Below are 15,786 nucleotides of genomic sequence, written 5' to 3' on the forward strand. Positions count from 1 at the left end.
GGAGTCATTCAGGTTCCTGGGTTCTACCATCACACAGAACCTGAAGTGGGACACCCACATTGACTCCACTGTGAAAAAGGCCCAGCAGAGGTTGTACTTCCTTTGCCAGTTGAGGAAGTTCAACCTGCCACAGGCTCTGCTGATACAGTTCTCCTCAGCAGACATTGAGTCCACTGCACTTCAAAAACTTTTTGGTTTGGTTCAGCTACGAAATCGGACATCAGAAGACTACAAAGGACAGTTTGGACTGCTGAGCGGATTATTGGTTGCCCCCTGCCCTACCTTCAAGAACAGAACACTTCCAGATTGAGGAAAAGGGCTGGAAAAATCACTCTGGACCCCACTCACCTCTGAGCTCTGAGCACCAGAACCGTCAGGCACAGGAACATTTTTTTCCCGAAGGCTATCCATCTCATGAACAGTTAAAACTGCCCCATTGAGCAATAATTATGTGCAATAAACAGCTTAGTGTATTTATATTTATCCAACATATCCTACCTCTTCTGCCATTACATTCCCTTGCACATAACAGATTTGTATTTGTACGTGTGTGTGTGTGTGTGTGTGTGTATTTCTTATTGTGTATTCCTATATATACTTATATTTTCTATTCACTGTTTATTTATTTTCAATTTTTTATCTTGTTGTTGTATTGTTTGTGCACTGGAAGCTTCTGTCACCAAGGCAAATTCCTTGTATGTGTAAGCATAATTGGCAATAAAGCTCATTTTGATTCTAATTCTTCTGATCCTATAACTTAAGTTAACATCTGAGATAAAAGTAATGTAAACTGCAATAAAATAAAATAGAAAATTATCACTTAACAATGATATGCAAATATTCAATGCTGGACACCAGGGGCGTAGTCAGAACTTTTTTTGAGGGGTGGCCAGGTAAGACCCAGTGATTTTATTGGGGTGGCCAAAAAAATTCACTACTGACTGTGACAGAATTTATAGATCACAAATATACACAAGGAATTTAAAGTTATCAATTTATTTCCAATGCCAAACAAACGAAGGAAAAAAAATTATTGGCTGCATATCTAAAAAAACAAGGCTGGGTTGGTGTGGATGTTTGATTTATGTTTTTTCAAGCTGTACCAGTGTAATCGCGAGTTCAGGATCCAAGTTGATCTGCTTTTCCATGTTGCTGAATGTGCCATTATGTACTGATCCTACGTTGGCATCGTTGGCACGGCTACATGTAGTTTCTTTTTCCAGATACTGCAGTGAAATCAGAAACAAGTGACCAAGCGTCCCCACGTCAATAAATAATGCAATAAAGTTGGCTTGAAGTTGGACATTCTTGATTCAAAATAGTCGCAAATTTAGGGACCGTCTCTAAAGATACAGCAACATTGGAACATACAAATCCAAAACATTCACAAACATTTCCATAACACAGAGTATACAACTTCAGTAACATTTGAAGCAAATGACTTACAGCCATACAACCAACTCCAAAGTGTGCATGTAGGTGTCAGAAATAATGCACACCTTTTAGATTTTTGATATAAAAACAATTTAAATGTATACTTATATGTAAGCATTTCTATATTCATCAGTATTGTAATAGGCCTTGGTGTCTGGATATTATTTAGCGGAAAAGCGGATCAAGTTGGGTTCTGAACTCGCGACAACATTGGTACAGCTAGTAAAAACATGCATCAAACATCCACACCAACCCAGCCTTGTTTTTTTTTTGTTTTGTTTTTTTAGATTTAGGGAGTCTTAAATAATGCCTAAACTAAAGACTCTTCTAACTTAATTCAGCTGACTCAATACATGTGTAAACGGACTATGATAATGGCCTACTCGGACAACACATTGTTTCCTAGAGCTAGCAGAAAATATTCAAAACAGACACAAGCAGCATATCTATCAACCACAAATAATATAATATTAAGCAGCAGCCGCAGGAGTTGCATTGGAGTGACGTCACCTCCCCACTTCGAATGATTGGCTAGAGGAGCTGTCGATCAAGAACTAGTGGGCCAGTGGGGACGCAAAACGCCCCCTGATTTACATTAAACTAATCACAAGTTTTGGAAAATCAAGCTCAGAACTTGGAAACAAAAGCAAAGAAAAATACAGTGTAAGCATAAAAAAAATAAAAATAAAAAAATAAATAAATTAAAATATGAGCAAAATTGTCAGAGAGCACAAAAAACAGTAATATAACCAAGGAACACATGATTTTGTTTGCAATTCTGATGACTTTGATCTAATTTTTTTGTTGTTTTTTTGCAGCATATTTTAAATGTGTTTATATATTTTTGATTCATGCTTGTTATTTTTTGATCTGTGCTTATTATTTTGATCTGCACTTTTTATTTTATTTTTGCCCTTATTATTTTATTTTTATCTGCGTTTCTTATTTTTTGATTCACGCTTATTATTTTTGGATCCGTGACCGCAATACATTTGGAAGGATTTTGATCCCATACACTGCAACGGTCGTGATATAACGTCACACCTCTACACACAGAGGTTTGTGCCGTGTGGGCGGTTCGCAGCTGTTCAGCCTGAATAGCGCAGACTGTTTGCGTCATAGAGCGGCGAATAAAAGTCACCTGTCTGTCAGTGTTGTCAAAAGTGCTTTGGACAACAGGGGTGGCCAAGCTTTAATCAGGGGTGCGTGGCACTGGCCACCACGTAGCTACGCCCCTGCACTATATACACGAAATCCAAACAACCTATTATTTTTCTATAAAATGTGTAGTGTTATAGGCCACATGCTGCTGCTGCTTCGCTAACGGATGGGAACGGAAGTGGCCGACAGACGCACGCACGCACGCACGCATGCATGCATGCATGCATGCATGCGATTGGTTTGAACGCCCTGTAACCCGGAACAGTCAGGTCGTCAGTGCTCAGGAAGATGGCAGGGGTGTTTGAGGTGGAGGTTGACGGTGTTGAGCACGACCATGGACATGGACACGGACACGGACATCGCGACGACGCCTCTCAGGTCGGAGCAAAGCACGATGCTTCATTACATGACGTTATGAAATCTGAAAGGAGACTTTCTCCTCGCGGATACTGAGCTGTGCGAGAGCGCGAGCTGCTGACTGCTCAGATTATCTACTAATCATTTACGGTTCATTTACACGATAAATACGTGTTTATTGACCTCTGCAGGCCGTCTATAATTCAGTACTTGGGTTTGAATCAAACAAATGTCTTGGTAGGGACTGATAACTGATTGTCCATATGAATACACTATGTCTACCGTTGAGTTTAACGTTTTATCTAAGAGAGAGCATATATGGAGGCACTTTTTTACTTAAGTGAAAATTTCTCAGGATAGGTTTATTTTTTAAAAGTCAATTTCTATATAGACACAATACTTAAAGTCTTGGATACAAAACAGCTATTGAACATTTCCACTGTTAATTATCTGTATGTTGGTTTCAATTTCAAACACTTAGATCCAAAATTGAACTGTTTTAATTCTGCTGAAAGGCATATGATAGGCTGTTTTTAAAATGGGCAACATGTGACAACCTGCCCCATATACTGTGACAATATACCCTGCTGCTGAAGTCTCAACCGGTTATAGGTGATCTTATGAAACCGTCTTATATCATTTTAAGATCCTATGCTCCAAACATAATGTTTAACTTAATGTTTATGTTGTAGTCTGTTTTGTTTAGCAAATGTCACTGAGTTATTCATCACAAACAGTGACTCATATTTCTACAGATTGACCTGTCTCAGCTCTCACCAGAGGAAAAGTGGAGGTTTGTCTTTTTTTCTTTTTTATTATTATTATTATTATTATTTTTGTTCTGGTGCATCAGTAGACAGATGTATTGTGACATACAGGGTTACGATTGCATTCTACTTCAGAATTTAAAGGGGTAGTTCATCCAAAAATGAAATTCTCTCATCATTTACTCACCGTCATGCCATCCTGGGGGTAGGTGAGGTGGGGGGTATTCCAGAAAGCAGGTTAAGCGATTTACCCGAGTAAGTTTACTCGGAGTAAGCAGATAACCTCAACTTTCGGTTCCAAAAACTGAGGTAACTTTCAAGGTATGTTAGTAGCCATAGCAACTACTCTCTGAACATAACCTGCTCCGGAGTACGTTATGTTCCAGAATTCGTTTGTTTCAGGTAGATGTTAGTACACTTCAGAGGTTGTCTGAGTATTTAAAAGTGCACTAAGATTTTAGCAAGGATTTAGCTGGCTCTTACTCGTCCCATCGGTCCTAGAAGTACTTGTGGTTTTGGACTCTATATCGTCCTGGAGTGCTATCGCTTCACACCGAATGTGTTTGTTTATCTTCTGTTTTGTTACGTTTAGTCTGTGTTTTTATCCGTCTCACATTACACACATCCCTATAATGGACAATCTTCTATCCAATCCAAACAAATTTTCGCGGTTTTTGCGCACCGGACTGTGACAGCTGCGACTTGCGAGCTCTTGGCTGGCTGAACACCGCTTTGTGCTCGCGCTTGGCGATTGATGTCGCGCTGATTATCTGTGATTCGCACCGTGAGAGCTGCAGGTCGTAGCTGTTTAATCACTCCAGCTGGGACCTCACGTTTGGACATTTTATCTTTCCACTTTTACTCATCTGGTGGATCACACTCCTGTTTATCAGTACCGTACCATCTTTGGTACCACTGATGACCATTGCATAACAAAGTGTCATGTGTTGTCAACATGGCAGCGCCCATGAGGGGGCGACCTGCTCCATGTAAATTTAAACAGCTTTTATAGGGTTTCTGATATGACTTAAGACTTCATCTTATGTGAGTGTATATCATTTTCAACATATTTAAAAAAAAATGCTATTGGTGTCTTTGTGTAAAACCTTTTTAATTAGCCAAAACTTACTTGGTGCACCTTTAATAGTGACACAGTGGGAATGGAAGTTCAGATTACGCACAATAGTATACTTTTAAAGCAGTATTACAGTAAACTTCAGTCTTTATCTCACAAATCTTCTCCCCGGCATTTCCAGTCTCGCACAAATTGTTCAAAAGTGAACAAATTGTGTACATTGTGCTTTAACTTTTAATGGGAAGTTTTTAAAACTGTAATATTTTTAACATAGAAAACATTGGAAAGGCCTCCATACTTCTAACAGTAAAGAGAGGGCTTTATGTATTTATATTTAGCCCTTCTAATAAATAATTTGTATTTCATGATGTTAACATTTCTATTAATACTGTATCATAGAATAAAATTTTTATAGCACACTCATTCTTTTTATAGTTCCTTCAGTCAATGAATATTAATGTTATTTATAAATCACTCATTATTCTTCACTAACTAGATAATACGTGATCATTTCACAGATATAGCATAGAGGTTAGAGATTTTATTTCTTATCACTTTAATTCATGTTCTGTACATATAAATGCACACATTTCCAGACTTGTTCATTGTACTCTCTTTATTATCTGAAAATATAAATGAGACATGCTGTAATTTAAAGTAACCTACAGTGTCCTCCTTTAGCTGATGGTCAAGTGATTCAATAAAAAGATGTATCTCTCTGCTCAGCCTCCTCTACTCCATCAGAAGCTGTACATGGTCCTTCTCTAAATTACATTTGTATTCTGTCTTTCAGTAGAGACCTTTTACATTTGACCTGTTTCAATTGGGCTTCTTTTACAAACAGAAAGAAATGTTACTTTATGCTATTAATGTTAAGATCATGAACATCTATAATGTATAATCAGACACATGATCTTCAATTAAAACAACATCATTTCATTCAGTACCCAGTTTCTGGATCCTACTGTACATGAGAATGCCCAGCCATTTTTTTAGGGGACAAGACAACAAGCAAGTTTTAATGCCACAACAAATAAGAAAAATACATTTAACTATGTGGGCCTCCCATCATTCTCCACCTCTGTTACAGCAGATCTTCATCTTTTAATTCACATGAATAATCACATTAAATCTATGGAAAATTATGAATACTGTGGGAAATCCAGTTCAAAGAGGGTCCATGAATACAATGACGCCATCAGGAACTGTGGAAATGGAAGATGATATGATGCTAATTCAAAGAAAGTTTCAGAAAACCCAATGTTAAATTGGGTACATCAAATGGTATAAAAAATATAAGAAGTACATACAGTAAAATAAAATTAGCATGCCACAGTAAATGGTAAATACCAGTAAAATTAACCTTCAAATAAAAATAGTAAACCTATAGCTATATACGGTGATGTGAAAAATGATTTCTTCTGTTTGTATCGTACTAAATTGTTTGAAAAATTCAAACAAAATCTAACATAAAACAAAGGCAATCTGAGTAAACACAAAATACAGTTTTTAAATTATAATGTTATTTATTGAAGCAAAAAAGTTATCCAATACCAACTGAGCCTGTGTAAAAAAGTATTTGCCCCCTTAGTTACTAAATCTGTGAAACTGCTTTCATAATGGGGTTCAGCTGGACTAGAGCCAGCCCTGTTCAATTAAATCAACACCTAAATAGAATATTTTCAGCAGCATGAAGTTGGCTAAAAGGTCTCATCCAGTAGCACACTATGCCAAGTTCAAATGAAATTCCAGAAATTAGGAAAAAGGAGATTGAAATACATCAGTCTGGGAAGGGTACAAAGCGGTTTTAGAAGCTCTGTGACTCCAAACAACCACAGTGAGAGCCATTATCTCCAAATGGAGAAAACTTGGCACAATAGTGAACCTTCCCAGAAGTGGCCGATCTTCCAAAATTCCTCCAAGAGCACAGCAACGACTCGTCCAGGAAATCACAAAAAAGCCAATGACAGCATCCAAGGAACTGCAGGCCTCTCTCGCATCAATAAAGGTCACTGTTCATGACTCAACTATCAGAAAGACACTGGCCAAAAATGCCATCAATGGAAGAGTGGCGAGGCTAAAACCACTGCTAACCCAGAACAACATTAAGGCTCATCTGAATTTTACCAAAACACCTTGATGATCCTCAAACCTTTTGGGAGAATGTTCTGTGGACTGATGAGTCAAAAGTGGAACTGTTTGGAAGACAGAGGTCCCGTTACACCTGGCGTATGATCCAGAGCATAGGAGTAAGTCCACCTCTGAATGGCTCAAAAGAAGCAAAATTCAAGTTTTGGAGTGGCCTAATCAGAGTCCTGACTTGAACTTGATTGAGATGCTGTGGCAGAACCTTAAACGAGCAGTTAATGCTCAAACCCTCCAATGTGGCTGAACTAAAGCAGTTCTGCAAAGAAGAGTGGGCCAAAATTCTACCGCAGTGTTGTGAAAGATCTCCAGTTATCGGAAGCGTTTGGTTGCAGTTGTTGCTGCTAAAGGTGGCACGACCAGCTATTAAGTTTACAACTTTCAGTCCTAAACCGATGCAGCACCTAATGCTATTACAAGTGAAAATAAAATAATTCTCTTTTGCAGTCATTAAAACGTCATGTTCTGCGTCACTGAAATATGGCACACATTTCTTTTTAGTGTGTGTTTACATGGTGACTTGTGGATTTGGCACTCTGCTGAGAATGCCTTTCTGAGTTCTCCATAATTGCACACAAACTCTGAGTTTCAAACTCACGGTTGAGTGAACTAACTCAGAACTGGTATTCTGGAACCAAGAAAAGCATGTGAGCAGTGCTTGGGTTAATCAACCAGGAGTTCAAGGTTTATGTCACGGTAAGTTAACCTTGCTTTCTGGAATACCCCACAGATGTGTATGACTTATTTTCCTCTGCAGAACACAAATGAAGATTTTTAGAAGAATATTCCAGCTCTATAGGTTCATACAATGCAAGTGAATGGTGACCAAAACTTTGAAGCTGCAAAATCCACGAAAAGGCAGTATAAAAGTAATCCATGCAACTCCAGTGGTTAAATCCATGTCTTCAGAAGCGATATGATAAGTGTGGGTGAGAAACAGATCAATATTTAAGTCCTTTTTTTACTATAGATCTCAACTTTCTCTTCCACATTTTTATTTTTGGCGATTCACATTCTTTGTTCATATTGCCACCTACCGATTCATAATAAGAAAGGACTTAAATATTGATCTGTTTTTTTACCCACATCTATCATACCTTTTATGAAGATATGGATTTAACCACTAGAGTCACATGGATTACTTTTATGCTGCTTTTGTGATTTTTGGAGCATCAAAGTTTTGGACCATGTTCACTTGAATTGAATGGACCTACAGAGCTGAAATATTCTTCTTGTGTTTACAGCAGGAGAAAGTCATGCACTTCTGGGATGGCACGAGGGTGAGTAAATGATGAGAGAATTTTCATTGTTGGGTGTACAATCCCTTTATGCTACTTATATAAAGGTTGTGGGTTCAAATGAAGGAATAACCCAGAAACTAGAAAGTGAGCAACATCACAGTCCTTGTCCTTCTCTATGTATTGTACAATGGTAATCAAAAATGTCCTTAATTTTTTTAATTAATATTACCATGAGCTCTATGCAAATTATCAAAATTCCTATTATGATTGTATAGAAATATTGACCGTTTTGGTTTCTAAATGTCAGTAAATATAAATAATCAATAATTAATCGCACAAAAAAACGAAACCCCCAAAAAACATAAAATTGGTCCATATAACTTTTGTGCAATATTCCAAGTCTTAAGGCATACATGTCATTTTTGGAGTTTGAAATATGAGGGTGAGAAAAATTGACAGAATCGTCATTTTTGGGTGAACTATTCCTTGACTATGCATGATTTATATGGTTAGTTGCTTTTTATTATTTTCATTTAACCTTACACCCAAAAGGACACATAATTTAAGACACCGACTGATGATATAATTGAGGATTTCTTTATAAATGTGTGTGTTTTTGTTTGGCAGGTTGGAACATGCAAAAATGCATGCCAAACACAAAGGACATGAGGCCATGCATGCAGAGATGGTGCTCATCCTCATCGTCACGCTCGTCATCGCCCAACTCGTCCTGGTGCAGTGGAAACAGAGACACCCTAAATCATACAATGTAAGCTTAGGGCAGGGAAAAAAACTGATTCCATTACAAATTGTGATTCTTGAGCCAAATGATTTTAAAATCGTCTTCCTGATGAAAAATCTATTTTATTTAAGAAAAAAAAAACATGCTTATCTGAATGGTGCAATGATTAATAGATACATATAGGAAGCTATAGTTGTGCAGAGTTCCACATAACAGGTTTTCTCTCTGAGAAGTTTTGTTTCTTTAATTCTTTACGTTTAGTCCTTTAATGCACTGCTGCTACAGCCATCAATGCCGTTTGTTCACTGCCAGACGTCAAAATCCTCTGCTGTGATCAATGTTCATGTTATTATGCAGAATCCAAAAGTTTCTTTGAGATGTTGTGGAGAGTATTTCAGGAGTCATTCTGCAGATTCTATCTGACACTGCTTTAAAAAATAGTTTAGCTGTAAAAAGGCTTATCAAACTGTTGAATGGCGTAAACTACATGTCGCGCCCCTACAATATTTATAATCTTATCAGCCAGCACAGTGGCGGGTAATTTCGCATATTTACCTGCCACTGTCTACAAGAAATATACCTGGACACAAAGATGCATGCTTGAAGAAACACACCTGATTATATTTTGAAGAGCATATGAAAAATGCCAGTGACGCGAGCGTCTGATTCACTTTTTTGTTCAGAAGTTAATTTGCTCTTTGGCGCCGTGTCTCGCGGAACGCGCAAATTGTGAGTTCTCATTTTTATTATATTCAACATTCTCAGATAGCAGTTTGTAAGAATAGTGTTGTCTATGAGAATGCTCCTCACACAATCTCAGGATACTTATGCAAAGAACATGCAACGACATTGGGACTACAGGTGAATTGTCATGTGTGTAATAACTCAGTACAGCCCCAGAAATGTTTCTTGAACAAGTTTACTGTTTAGCCTCCATTTGTATGTTGCAAAATTATCATTATGATTATAATAATAATAATAGCCTATTGTAATTTGTTATATTTTATATTCTAAAATAACAAAAATAGTTTGTTAAAATGATGTATTGTATATATTTATCTGTTGAATACAGATGGACATAATGCAGCCTTACTGGCGGCCAAAAGTTTGGAACAATGTACAGATTTTGCTGTTTTGGAAGGAAACTGATACTTTAATTCACCAAAGTGGCATTCAACTGATCACAAACTATAGTCAGGACATTACTGATGTAAAAAACAGCACCATCACTATTTGAAAAGAGTCATTTTTGATCAAATCTAGACAGCAGCCATCACTCCAACACCTTATCCTTGAGTAATCATGCTAAATTGATCATTTGGTACTAGAAAATCACTTGCCATTATATCAAACACAGCTGAAAGCTATTTGATTCGTTAAATGAAGCTTAACATTGTCTTTGTGTTGTTTTTGAGTTGTCACAGTATGCAATAGACTGGCATGTCTTAAGGTCAATATTAGGTCAAAAATGGCAAAAAAAGAAACAGCTTTCTCTAGAAACTCATCAGTCAATCATTGTTTTGAGGAATGAAGGCTATACAATGCTTGAAACTGCCAAAAAACTGAAGATTTCATACAAAGGTGTACACTACAGTCTTCAAAGACAAAGGACAACTGGCTCTAACAAGGACAGAAAGAGATGTGGAAGACCAGATGTACAACTAAACAAGAGGATAAGTACATCAGAGTCTCTAGTTTGAGAAATAGACGCCTCACATGTCCTCAGCTGACAGCTTCATTGAATTCTACCCACTCAACATCAGTTTCATGTACAACAGTAAAGAGAAGACTCAGGGGTGCAGGCCTTATGGGAAGAATTTCAAAGAAAAAGACACTTTTGAAACAGAAAATCAAAAAGAAAAGGTTAGAGTGGGCAAAGAAACACAAACATTGGACAACAGATAATTGGAAAAGAGTGTTCTGGATCTTAACCCCATTGAGCTTTTGTGGGATCAGCTAGACTGTAAGGTGCGTGAGAAGTGCCCGACAAGACAGCCACATCTATGGCAAGTGCTACAGGAAGTGTGGGGTGAAATGTCACCTGAGTATCTGAACAAACTGACAGCTAGAATACCAAGGATCTGCAAAGCTGTCATTGCTGCACGTGGAAGATTTTTTGATAAGAACACTCTGAAGTAGTTTAAGAAGAATGTTTTTTTTTTTGTGAAATTGTAATAGTAATTTTTCACATTATTAATGTCCTGACTATACATTGTGATCAGTTGAATGCTACTTTGGTGAATAAAACCAATTTCTTTCCATAAGAGCAAAATCTGTACATTATTCCAAACTTTTGGCCGCCAGAGTGCTACATGGGTTCCTTGCACTAACTAGTTGCCTAGCTCAGACAATGCACTGACTGGTCAATTGGTAGTTTTACACATCCCTACCTTTTACCTGCCAATTATAGGCTATATTACAGAGCAAAAACAATTGTCATTTCAGACACAACTGTTCTTCAATAGACATTTCTTTCTGAGAAAAAGGAGTTAACAAAGTTTTTATATCAAAATTTAAAATCACAATACTTACAGAATCGCAGTATCGCAATATATCAAATCAGCTAGGAAATATCATTGTAAGATCGAATAGGGAGGTCTGTGGCAATTCCCAGCCCTACCACTGTGCACTTCTCACATGCATTAAAAACATCTATTCTGTCCTAATCTTAAAGGGATAGTTCACAGAAAAAGACAATTTAGTCATTTACTCATTCCAATGTTGTTCCAAACCTAGGTGACTTTCTTCCATGAAACGCTAAAGGAGATGTCAGATGACTTACAGCCTCAGTCACCATTCACGTGCTTTGCATCTTTTTTGCATACAAAGAAAGTGAATAGTGACTGAAGGTCTTTGCACACCAAACGCAAATTTTCGCTGCAATTAACATTTTGAATTGAAACAGTGGATTTTTAACGAGCCAATCACACCTGGAGCAAGCATTCACGCCGAATTGAGCACAGACAAAACGAGGCTTTTTTACAGCAATTGTCAATTTGTTGGACTGAATGCCCTGACCAGTAAAATATGAGCTTTGGATCACGTGTCAGAAGCCGTTGCAGTTATCAAAACCAGTGCAACAGGTGGCGCCAAAGCACAGAAAGATGGTTTGACCACCGACATTAAATGCTGAAGCAACTAGAGGAAGAAATCCTGTAAAAGCAATGAGGGTGTGTAGTTCATTTGCATCAAATTCCTTAACTAAAATTTTCATTTAACATGTAAGTGATAGACCTTATTCAAGCGTTTTAATATTATATTCAACATTCTCAGATAGCAGTTTTTTTTTTCTTTTTTCTGCAGTATAGCTGCTAAAGTAAATGTACATTGTTTTAAAGGAGTTTTAGATTTTTATATTGGGAAACAAACCAAAACAAATCAAAATATTTTGTTGCAATGTATAATGGGGGCGAAGACTTCCCTCGCTCCCCTTTTTGTTCACTTCAGTAGCGGACGTGCGGTCGCCCAGGGCGGCATCTTGGGGGCGTTGAAGCGGGTTTCGCACAGGGCGCCATACAAGCTAGAACCGCCACTGATTCACTTCATTCCATCTTTAACTCCCAAAATACAAACTCTCTCTTATTAATAAAGCTGCGTATTGCCAATTTTCTTCACAATAAGAAATGCACAGTGACACATATTATGATTCAATAAGTCGCGAACCATCATGTTATAATCTAGCTGCATTAAGCGTGCGTGCTCGAGGGATGAGCGTCCCCACTCCAGATCGGGACAGTTCGCACAACTCATAGATGAGGCGTTTGGCAGTTTCGGAGTTTGTAGTTATTTACATGATTTGAACTTTAATAAAGCTATAGTGCATTAAATATAACTGCATTAAAGATGTAACGCCAGGGTGTTTCCTTAAAAGACGCTCGACATGCAAGTTTTGCAGTGCTGCTCTTGCACACCATCATTAGAGTTTCATATTATCTCATGTTATGTTAAATGACATCAAATGACTATTCGACAACAAAACAATTTGTAGACAATTTTTATCATTTCAGCCCTAAGGGCATTTTCACACCTGGCTCGTTTGGAGCGTTTGTTTCAGAACCTGACTCGTTTTGTCCCTTGGTTCGGTTCGTTTAGGCATATATGAACACGGCAATCGCACTCTGATCCGCACCAAAACAATCGGGCTGAGACCACCTAAATGAGGTGGTCTTGGACCGATTGCAAACGAACTCTGGAGTGGTTTGCTTGTGATGAGAATGCAAACCGACCCAAACAATATCTCTATAAAGACCATGAACATAACTGAGGGATCTATGGAGAAGATCAGCACTTCTCTGTAATTCATCATCAAAATGTGGATATAGCCTTTTGGCAAGTATATTAGATATAATTGCACGTCTAAAATAGGAGCCAGTCCAACACCGTCCCAGAGAGACCAAGCCAACTATGAAGCCTGTCCAGTAGGATGGAATGACATATAGTGTCAAATGCAGCACTGAGGTCTAGCAAGACCAAAATACTGCATGCACCTGTATTGGCTGCAATAAGGAGGTCATTCATAACCCTCACCAAATCTGTCTCAGTGCTATGCCCAGTTCTGAAGCCTGATTGAAAAGGTTCTAATAAATTATTCTGAGACCGGTAATTGTGTAATTGGGCTGCAACAACACGCTCCAGAAACTTTGCCAAAAAAAGGGAGGTTAGATATAGGCCTATAATTTGACAGATCAGAGGCATCACATCCAGGCTTTTTAGGGACTGGTGTGATTGCTGCCATTTTTAGTGCAGGGGGAACAGACCCAGAATTAAATGAGTTCACAATTAAAGTAATATGGGGACTAATAGATGGGAGATATCCCTTGAGAACAGAAGGAAGTGGATCAAGGATACAATTAGTTGAATTCATAGACTTAACTGTTCTTACAATGAAGTCAGTGTCAACCATTGCAAAACTAGAAAGAGTAGAGGTCGAAGGATTTATAGGTTGAATTTGAACCAGCTCAGACAGAGAGGCAGGAGCTATGGAGTTGTATATATTCTCAATCTTTCCAATGAAAATAATTGTGGTGTCTCCACAAAATTGTTATTGCTGTGCTATTGTTAATAGTCAAATGTACTTGACACAAGTATATACAGAGGAAGAAGTCCTGAACCAGCAGTGAGGATGTGTATTTTATTTGCATCAAATGCCTTAAAAACTGAAGAAAAAATAAATAAATTCTCATATGGGCTCTCAATACGTAAATGATATTGCTGCATCATGCCTTGCACCCCATTTAAAAGCAATTCTCTGATCTTACGTGGATTGTCTTCATAAAGTATTCCATATTGCTGCATTTTTTGCCTTTGCATAGAAATAGTTTGTGAAAGTGTCTCCAGTGTTTACTTTCTCGTTGAGCAAATCAACAACAAATCTGTTTTCTTTTTCGATCTGCTTGCTAGAGAACTCGTTTGTTTGAACTTGTTCTTCTCATCTGTGATGGGCGAAGTGTAGACAAGCCGAAAGGTGCTTTACGCCACCAATCATACTGGGGTTTCATACACATCCTTTACAGCTACGAAATCGGATATCAGAAGACTACAAAGGACAGTTCGGACTGCTGAGAGGATTATTGATTCCCCCATGCCCTCCCTTCAAGAACTATACACTTCCAGAGTGAGGAATAAGGCTGGAAAAATCACTCTGGACCCCACTCACCATGCCCACTACCTTTTTGAACTGTTGCCTTCTGGCCGACGCTTCAGAGCTCTGAGCACTAGAACCGTCAGGCACAGGAACTGTTTTTTCCCTCAGGCTATCCATCTCATGAACAGTTAAATTGCCCCATTGAGCAATAACTATGTGCAATACACAGCTTAGTGTATTTATATTTATCCAACATATCCTACCTCTTCTGCCATTACATTCCCTTGCACTGTACATAACCGATTTGTATTTAGATTTGCACTACGTGTGTGTGTGTGTGCACACACAATACTGGTCAAAAGTTTTCAAACACTCTTTTTCACATTTTAGAATAATAGTAAAGTCATCAAAACTATGGAATAACATAAATGGAACTATGGGAATTATGTAGTGACTAAACGAAAATAATCAAAACTATGTTATATTTTAGCATCTTCTAAGTACTCACCCTTTGCCTAGAATTTGCAGACATGTACTCTTGACATTTTCTCAACCAACTTCTTGAGGTATCACCCTGGGATGCTTTTTAAACAGTATTGAAGGAGTTCCCATCTATGTTGGGCACTGATTGGCTGCTTTTCTTTATTATTTGGTCCAAGTCATCCATTTCAAATTTTTTTTATTTATTTTCTTTTATTAAATTTTTAGTTTTATAATGAAATAAATTTATATGGTGGCACAATTATATTTTTGTCTACAAAACTAATTTTAAACATTTAAGCATACGCCTTCAGATTAAAAGATTTTTAAGATCATGAGAAACATTTCGGTGAAGTGTTTCAAAACTTTTGACCGGGTGTGTGTGTGTGTGTGTGTGTATATATGTGTAATATATGTGTGTATATATGTGTAATATATATATATATATGTATATATGTGTGTGTGTGTGTGTGTATATATATATATATATATATTCTATTTATACTTTTTCTTTTCAATATTTATCTTTTTTTTAATTTTTTTTTATTCAATTTTAATTATCTTGCTGCTGTTTTTGTATTGTGCACTGGAAGCTCCTGTCACCAAGACAAATTCCCAATAAAGCTCATTCTGATTCTGAAAAATAAGAGAAGACTCAGAACTGTTATCTTGGCAAAAGGAGGTTGCAAAAAGTATTGAATGAAAGGCTGCCAATAATTATGGCCAATGTGTTTTGGAGAAAAATATTTATTTAATAATGAGATAATTACTCGTTTCAATTGTTTTACTTCAATTAAAGG

The 15,786-nt window shown here is 37.5% G+C and overlaps 1 protein-coding gene across 4 annotated transcripts in view; it reads left to right on the top strand.

Annotated features, from left to right (window-relative positions):
- The first annotated feature begins 2,645 nt into the window (after positions 1–2,645).
- The window catches only part of rnf121 (ring finger protein 121), a 41,306-nt gene continuing 28,165 nt past the window's right edge, over positions 2,646–15,786 (top strand). For all 4 annotated transcript variants that reach the window (XM_051680189.1, XM_051680193.1, XM_051680190.1 and 1 more), the window contains exons 1-3: positions 2,646–2,973; positions 3,708–3,745; positions 8,808–8,949. In XM_051680189.1, the coding sequence (XP_051536149.1) occupies positions 2,884–2,973; positions 3,708–3,745; positions 8,808–8,949 (270 nt within the window). In that variant the 5' untranslated portion in view covers positions 2,646–2,883. The remainder of the gene's footprint in view (positions 2,974–3,707; positions 3,746–8,807; positions 8,950–15,786) is intronic.

This window comes from Myxocyprinus asiaticus, chromosome 40 (genome assembly GCF_019703515.2).
Source record: "Myxocyprinus asiaticus isolate MX2 ecotype Aquarium Trade chromosome 40, UBuf_Myxa_2, whole genome shotgun sequence".
Classification (NCBI taxonomy): Eukaryota; Metazoa; Chordata; class Actinopteri; order Cypriniformes; family Catostomidae; genus Myxocyprinus; species Myxocyprinus asiaticus.